Genomic DNA, 9140 nt, shown 5'->3' with positions numbered 1-9140 from the left:
AAGGGGAAGGGGAAGGGGAAGGGGAAGGAGGGAGAAAGAGAAAGAAACAAAGTAAGAAAGAGCAAGCTATCGTAAAGCATACAAGAAACTAGGAAACTGGTTAGTTCAGGATTATCCCAGAAAAAAGTAAGATTACATATTTGACTTGAGTAAGATCAAACTTAATTTGCACTATTATACCTGAGCTCAGCATATGGGTCCATTCAGCTTTAAACTTGTGTTTCAGTATCTAGAAAACTCCAGTATACAGAACTAGGACAGTAAATACCCATAAAGAATCCTGTAGAAATTCCCCTTCTACTGAAGTGGGGATATTAACTACTAAAGGATGGATGCAAAAGGAAATCTAAATGAATTCCACTACATTTATCTTGTCACAGAAAGGTAATAAGCAAAATCCTTCTAAACCTCCTAATAAAAACCATGAGCAAAATCAGTAAAATGTTCAAACTTCACTTTTGAAGAGGCCTTTAGTGTGGAATGCTAGACCTAGACTCATCAAAGGATAAAGAGGGAACAGAAGAACATGTCATGGTTGCTCACCAGTTCTTCACAACTGTTTTCTTTTGCAGAAATAAAAGCTTTGAACAGTACATGTTTTTTAACTTCCAGGGGGCATTGAGTATTTTTAGGCTGGCATCTGAATAAGTACTGTTTGGTTGGCCAAGTGAGACACTGGTCATTAGATGAGCCAATAACTTCTAAGGTCCATCAGAACGCTCAGGAGCAGTTTTATTTGGCAGAAAGACATAGTCATAAAAATAGAGGTTATGCCACTCTGCCCAACAAGAAGTGTTCCTGTGAAATGCGCCTATTAAACCACATGACAAAACCTGCACTGGTTCTTCTTGGCTTGGGTATTAAAAGCAATTGAGTTAATAAAACTGTACTTGTATTCATGTAACCTATTATTCTCAAGTAGTATCTGGAATTACATCAAATTACATCTGAGTGCATCTTTCAAAAGCAAGAGGTGAAGTCATGAGAGTTATTTCATATAAAACAATTTATAATTTCCCTGGTAATATGAGAGCTACTCAAAAAATTAATCTGACTTTTCCGATTTTGTGTTGGATCCATTGGACTCACAGTAATAAAATAGCATCAAATTTTCCTTTTTGTCCCTGATACTTGCAATTTAATATGAAAAGAAGGTTTCTCTCCTTAGTAAGTAGCTGGCATCTTGAAAATAAAATTAATTTGAAGACTTGCAAGGACAATACTCCATTCTGTAGGGTACTCAGAAATTAATTACAACCTTCTTTTCAGCAACATTAAATAACTAACTGTACAGCCTTGAGTGACAATAATGCTAAAAAAAAAAAGGTATTGGATCCTAAATGCTTTTTTTTCTTGTTCATATGTCATCATAACGTCATTGAAGTTATCAATGAGATGTTATTGTAAGATGCAACTGAACATCCTTCCTACTAAAAATCTGTTGATACTACTCAAGGCCAATAAACCATATAAGGGAAATGTTTTCTCTATGACAAAGTAACTAAATAAGAACAACACCAAGATAATGCAATATATTTTGTTCTCTACTTAATTCCACGCATTACCCTCGGGTTTTATTCCAAGAATAAGACAGTGAGAGTATAACAAAACCACACCCTTCTACTGTAAGTCTTAGTCTCATCAACTTATCAATCAGAATGAATAAATAAAAATATAATTTATCAAACTGTACTTGTTATTCAAATTGTGTTCCCAGAGAACTCTCTTATCATCATATTATAGACATCAAGGAGGAAAATCTTATAATGTAATTTTAAAGAGTCAATAACGTGTCTAAACACTAATCATTCATTCTTGATCTCTAATACTAGCTTTCAGTTACCAAAACCTAATCCAATCGTACTGAAGTGATGCAAGGCTTTCCACTGATATGGAAGGCTGTCACTTCATAAGATCCCATCAGTGCCTCTTACAACAAATGCCCTTAGCTCCTGATCTTAGTAGGAATCCACCTCAGTATGCTTCAGCCTCAAAGCAGCGGTTAGCTCTCACTAGTAAAATCTATAGCAGAAGTTACAGAAAAGTGCCAAGCATCTCCTGAAATTTAAAGCCACGAGTACAACAGGACCATAGAAATATCACTAGATGGACCAAAAATGTGGATTTTATCTTTAAGAAAATAGTTCATCATGGTGGAACAGATACATAACTGACAAAAAGACTTATCAGTTGAGAAAAAGGGAAATTCCAGGAGATGTCTGGACAGCCTCTGACACAAACCATGCCTTTACTTACAAGGAGGGATGTCCAGACACTCTCATATAAGTCACTGTCTATATGAATGCGAGCAATGGCTGATGACCTGAGTTTGCAGAGCTTTATTTAAGATTTTTTAAATATTCCAAAGGGTTGGGTACACTTTATTTTCCAAGGATAGATAATGTTTCAGATTCGTGTTTTCTTTAATAGAGAAAAATCTCTGGGGAGACATTTCTTCCCAGACTTATTTTGTATATACTGTATCAAAGGTTATTTAACCTGAATGGTTCCTTCCCTCTCGTCTACAGATCCAATGAGAAAAAATAAGTTGACAACTTCTACAGACCGTGTCTTAAACATTGACCACAACAGAAGTATATCATTGAGTAACTTCCCAACACAATGTATGTGTGACAGATGTGATTAACTTACTCGGAAAAAGTCTAAATTATGAGGGAAAATCTCAGAACTCTGTAAATTAAGACTACAACAAAACAGAATCCAATGAAAATTGAGCTACAAATTTTCAAGTTTCAGCTTGAAACTTCCAGTTCCATCCAGGTATGATCAAACTTATTCCAGGCCTCGAGCGCTCTAACTGACAGATTAATAAAGGAACCAGATCTTTCAGATTAAGTTGTTTACTTCATTTGATGGTCATAAATTCCATTCAGAAAATAATAACACTGTCACTATTTAAAAAACCTCAGTCCAGCAGAAAATTGCATTTTGGGAAAACACGTAAGTATCTGCTTTCCTAGGTCAGGGCTATACTGACTAAATACTGAAGAAAATTCTGCTTGAAACAATTTCAGCACAAGCGTAAGAACAACGCACACATGAGACCGGTTGAATATTGCTTAGACATACACAACTGTAAAATCAGACTTTCAAGATGGCTGCCATGGATAACACTGCCAGTAGTTAGAGGGAAAAGCTGTGCACTTAGCTTTCTTCATTCTCTTGGTGCTGAAAAACAGAGTGGAAAAAAGGGGGGGAACCCAAGGACTGGACAAGATGCAGCTATGTTTATTCTTATCTTTCTTAATCACTATTCCATTAATCACACCAGCCAGATGACCAGAATCTGAGTCCAAGAGACCTGATAACATTAAACATAATGGGAAAAAAGAATAATCCTCATCAAGAAAGCAAAAATCCAGAGGGATAATGTATAGACTCAGATATGCATGAATTTCGTTGTTCAAATGCACAACAAGGGTACCGGGGATGGAGGATGCTAAGGCACTGAGGCGTCTGTGGTTTCTGTTTTAACCCGTTGGCTTCCTCTCTTCTGTCACAGTTTCAGAAAAGCAGCCATCAGTTAAGATGGTTAAACAGAAGAACCGTATTTCAAGAACTGTACAAAAAGAATAGGATTATTCAAACAATGCCTCCAATAAAGATACGCAGCTTGCATTTTCATTATGCATCTCGATGTGAGAAAAAAAATAGTGAAAAATAATAGGAATGTCCCATCTTCTGAACTTCATTTATATGCGATTAAACCTGTACAAAGCAAGGTGGTTTAGGTGAATGAGATGAGACAACAGAAAGCTTGGAGAGCAAATCCTGCTATCAATAACCGCTTAACACATTTTAGAAAGGGAAATTATTAATGATATTTTTCCTTAATTGCACTCTGCAATAGAATAGGAATAATTCCTACTCCTCTGCTTCACTGGGCTGCTTATAGAATTAGATTGCAAATCCATAACAAGGCCTGGCCATAATTTCTAGAGCAAGGAGTCAGTCTGAGTCGCCTTTAGCTCAACTTTCCACGCAACCAAGGAGCCTTTGCACTCCAGGAGTTGCCACTCCCTGTCACAGACTCTCTGGTCTCAGTTCAAAGTTGCTGTTGAGGTCAACAGATGCAGCCTACCCTGTTCTTTATGATTTCCAGTTTGCTGTTGTACACAGGACTGTACTGCTTGGCCCCAGAAGACATCAAGCCACAGAGCAAGAATGCCCTGGGGTGTGCAGCAGCAATGCCCCACCAGTCCAGCCTGAAAATTGCACTCAGTCCCTCGATTTTCTCTTGGACACTTGCACTGCACAATGTGATAAGCTGCATCCTTAGCTAATGCCAAATGCTTGATTTCAAGCATGAATTTCCAGGTACCCAGTTGCTCTGAGTGTGGGAGCAAATGTCCAGTCCTAGATAAGCAGTCCTCCGAGCGGGATATTTGGCTTCTGGTGTTTAACTTCGGAGTGTACATCTGTGTTTAATGACAAATGTCTTATTCTTTTTAAAGTTTCAACTACAATACTTAGGATTCAGTAGATTTTTGCAGGACATTGTCTGAAACTGATTTTGGATCACACTTATTGCTGAAACTTTATATTTTTTCTGAAATATAAGGGACTTCACCTGTAATTATCTCCAAAATATAATCAAGACCATGTGGTAGAGGGAATCGGTTGTAGAAACAATTTTGCTGGAAAGGAAGCCAAATTTACTCTTGGGAGTGGGGTCTCTAATAGTGTTTCCTTTTCCTCTGAAATAATAGTATGAGGTAAAACCATTTTGGGAAGTGTCAACAAAATCTTAATTTGATGTACAAGAGCTGAAAAGCCAAAGCTAGAAGGGGAACCATGAGACAAAAATGTGTTTACACAGATCCTGGATTGTCTCCAAAACCTGTGAAAATAGTGCTAAATCCTTCCAGGGCTGAACAATGGGACTGAAAAGAGGCATCAAAGAATAATTAATATATATTAACTTGCTCCCTCCCACTATCACACTGTGTGGGATTTTCTTTCCCCTACATGCAAAAATAATCAACATAGTGCAAAGGGTTTCTAATCCATTCATTGTGTTTGCACGTACTCAGGCAGGGAAGGAGTCACCAGCAAAGGTTTGATTACAGATGGCCCACATTACTGCTTTCATTTTTGTAAAACAATTTTAAGTAGAATACAAGCCCTTTATATGGCAGTTCCTTCATATAAATGAGTTTAATGGATGATTTTAGTGTAAAATTTGCAGGTATCTGAGCTGGAGACTGACCTTCTGACAGCTAGCGCGGGCATGGACTGATGGCCCAGGCTGACCCGAAATGGGGCTCCTGGGCTCACGGGCAGGGGCCAGGAGAAGCTCCACGGTCAAGGCACTTTGGGGCCCTGAAAAACATTTACCGGACACTTACGTTCAACATCTGACTTTAATAAGTTATTTTGAATGGACTGCTTTATGAACTACAGAATACACTGGACATAATATTATGTGGAAGTAGATATGGTCGTTCATTGATTATACACACTAGAACTAGCAATGCTAGATTTTTAGATACTAACCTGAAAAAAAAAATAGAGTGCCTATTCAATGATTCATTTTCTTTTGGGATGTTTGTGTCTCACAGTTAATACCATCCAAGTAACCATTAGCAGAGCAAAACTATCTTTCTACACTTGACCTCCAAACTTGAAGAACAATCACTGCCTTTTTTTAGGACAGTTGTCATCTAACAGCGTGACCATAACTGCAGAAACCTGAGAGACTTCCCATCATTGACTTTGTTTTTCAAAAAACTTTGATCTGAAGCGCATGTGTGAGGTAGGGAGGGGTGAGGAAGAGGAAAGGCCAGTATTAATTGCAAAGATTGCAGGCAGAGTAGGATGACAATTTTAAAATAAATCACACAACCAAACCATAACAGGAAAATCTTTGATAGTCTGAGCATTGTATAGAGCCAGCACACTCTCCCCAAAGCACAGTTCCATTTCATTAGTATTCCTGGAAAGCTAGGAGGAGATTTCCTTAATGTAGTAGAATATCAGATCTAAACTGCTAAACAACTTCATTTTCTTCTCCTTTACCCCAGTTCACCACCAAAAAACCTCACCCAAATCCCAAAAAAACCTCACCCAAAAACCCCCAAACAAAACCCCCAGCCCCCTTCTATGGAAACAACAGAACTACACTAATGTGACAAGACAGAGAGATAGAAAGATGTAAACTGGACACTGCTCATAACTTTAAATAAACATGTGTTGGAGTGGATATGGAAACTGCTTCTCTTTGTGCAAGTTTTACTTGCAGCTTCAATTTGCTGAATGTGTTTCTTTTATCCCTCCAAAATATTTTCAAAAACATGAACTGAACTGTCACAACAAAACTCGTCTCCTTATTTCCTAATTCCGTAGCATTACAAAGCAATCCTGGCTGGATAATGCATAATTTCTTCTTTTTAAGTTCTTCTCAGAAGTCTTATTTTGCACCATCTTACGTGATATAGTGAACTACAGAGAGTTACTCAAATCTCAGGACAATTGGTTACTTGAACTGATGAGAACACTGTGTACACACAGTTCACGAAGACTGAAACTTTTGGCTTGTATAATCATGAATAGAAGGAATCTGGAAACCACGTTTTTAAGCCTTGAGCATTATAAATGTTGGCTTGCAGTACTATAAAACAATTAAGTATGTGGTCTGATCTAATGATCCGGTTATATATATGGTAGTTCAGGGTCACAGTACACTTACATTGAAGCTACCAGCAATACAGGCTGAAGCCTATTATTCAAAATAAAGCAAATAAGTGAGGCTAAGTAGTTCTGGAGAATTAGCTGTAAGGAATTCCAGTTTCCTGTTGATCTAGTCTTGCCATTAGTCAATTTTTGCATTTAAGATAACTTACACGTGCCAAGAGGGATTATAATGGTTTTCTTCTATTTAATGTCAAACAAAGTGTCACTTCTGTGTGCAGTCTTTCCGTCATTAAGGCACTTTAATGGTCTATTTCCTTCATCAGGTCACCCATTTTCATGACATTCGTGGAAGAATCTTTGGGATCTCTAGCCTCTACTTTCACGCGTGGCTGAAACCAGAGAGCACGCACACGAGCCTTGTTTCCAAAGGAAATGGCTCTCAAAGATACTCTTCTGCCTTTTGTTTTACAAGAAGTGATCTCATTGTAATCAAAACGGATGTCTTATAAAAGACATGGAAGCTTTTTCCATTCAAATGAAAGATAAACAAAGCTACCCAGTATCAGAAGAGTAAACAAGCAGCAGTAAGACATAGACCAGTGACCCCAAAGAAGAGGGCATAATGTCCTGCTTAAAGCAGCAATGTTTCTGGTGGAAGGGAGGCAGAATTTTCATATCATGCCATGGATTGCTGCATCCATTTTCCTGCTACTATTTGATGTATTCCTGACTGTAAACTTACCAGGTTCCTCATCGGGTCAGTTTGGTTTCTCTTTCTATTGTTTCTATGGGGAGATTCCTTCTCCTAATAACAAAAAAATCTGTTTCTAATATTCCATGAAACAAGACTACATAGAGCTTCAAGGTTCACATGAGAGTCAGGGAAAATAATAAATGAAAGTGATATGAAGATTGGCCAACACAAAAAAGGAGACATGAAGAAAATATTTACTTTTATACTGATCATGGAAAAAAAGAATTTGGAAGAAATATGCTCCAGCTATAAATTCTTTCAGGTGACATAAAGGGGATGATTCATAAATAGTCAGGAAATTACAAAAACAATAAATGATCCAAAATTATGGGAAAAGTCATTTTCCAAGGTTGGTAGGATGAACATAAAGAACAGACATTTCTGCTACATATTGTTCTGCAATATGATGCACGCACTGGGCAGATAAAATATCTGTAGGATTGAAGTAGCAATGGATTCCACAGTGACTAATACTGCAGACTGAAAGTGTACAGATGCGTGATACCCCAGACTTCCAAATCTGTTAGAAAATCTCCCCATCACCTGTCACTGTCCAGTGTGACAGAAATTCACCTGAAACCTTTCAATTTTGTCTGATTTGACATCTCTTTGGAAGAATAGTAGCATCATCGGCTACTCGCAAGTTTCCCAACCAGTGAGTGTAAAAGTAATACTCAAAACACTGATATTTCTGATTATTTATTATGGCACCATAAAGCATATAAAGCCCATTTCTAGGTGTTTCAAGCCAGTTTTAAAATAAAATAAAATGAGGCTTTAAGTTTTAGGCAGTATTTCAGTAACTTTGGTTACGAATTTTTAGAACTTTACTAGACAGGAAATCAGAATTTTGCTAGGAAATCAGTCTTCTCAAAATGGGGCTTCTTTTCAGTAAAGCATGTACATGCTTGCCTAAGTTTATTGGCTCACCAGCATGTATTTTTTCAGATAAGAAACTTGTTAGCTGGGGTATTTTTTGTGTTTCAAACCCCTGAAAATACATTCCTCTATTTAAACACTAACAAGGCTTCTCTCTTACTTATAGCCACACAATTCTATTGACTTCGTAACACGCAAGTTAGAAACAATTCTGAACTCTGAATGTATTTTCTGTTTCAGATCTTACTACCTTCATAATTAAGGATGCTGGTCAAAATTCAGCTTGTTATTAACTGTTTGTTGCCATATATCGCATTATCTTGAACAGAAGGCAGTTTGTAGTAGAGCCTAAAACCAAACTGAGTTTTTATAAAACCTCATTTTAAAATTCCACTATAGTAACAACATTTCCACTTCACATATTTGACAAATTTATTTAACAGCCTCTTAAGTTCAGAACAGTTACAAAATAGTTACATCACGGCTTTTAAAAAGGATTGCACTCAGCTACTCAGTCCATTGAAATACTAGAAAACAGGGAAAAGGAAAATAAGGAGTGTAGAGGAGCGTCCACTGAACTGAGTTGTTTGCAGCAAGGTCCTACTGAACATGATGATGTCCTCATGCTTTCTGGTAGACTCTAACACACTTGACACCATTCATGTCACATTCCTAGAAGATAAAGAGACGGATTTATTAATTTGCCTCAGTACATACTATAGATCTTTTAGAGTTACTTTTCAGGCTAGCAGTCAGCAGCACTTAAGGATTAGAAAGCAAGACTGGACTCACCACCACCAATTGTCCATCCACCAGTTTCCGTGTTATTATGGTCTTCTTGCCATCCCATTCC

At 37.5% G+C, this 9140-nt stretch overlaps 1 protein-coding gene across 1 annotated transcript in view; it reads right to left on the bottom strand.

Moving 5' to 3' along the window:
* Window positions 1-8908: 8908 nt before the first annotated feature.
* LOC104494569 (fatty acid-binding protein, epidermal-like) overlaps window positions 8909-9140 on the bottom strand; it is a gene marked incomplete at its 5' end in the record, with an annotated part of 1474 nt that continues 1242 nt past the window's right edge. The window contains 2 exons of the mRNA XM_010137425.1: window positions 8909-8959; window positions 9080-9140. Of these exons, the coding sequence (XP_010135727.1) occupies window positions 8909-8959; window positions 9080-9140 (112 nt within the window). The remainder of the gene's footprint in view (window positions 8960-9079) is intronic.

This window comes from Buceros rhinoceros, unplaced genomic scaffold, assembly GCF_000710305.1.
Source record: "Buceros rhinoceros silvestris isolate BGI_N320 unplaced genomic scaffold, ASM71030v1 scaffold47615, whole genome shotgun sequence".
In the NCBI taxonomy this organism is placed as follows: domain Eukaryota; kingdom Metazoa; phylum Chordata; class Aves; order Bucerotiformes; family Bucerotidae; genus Buceros; species Buceros rhinoceros.
Note: the sequence above shows the minus strand (reverse complement) of the source record. Positions and strands in the feature narration are given on the sequence as shown.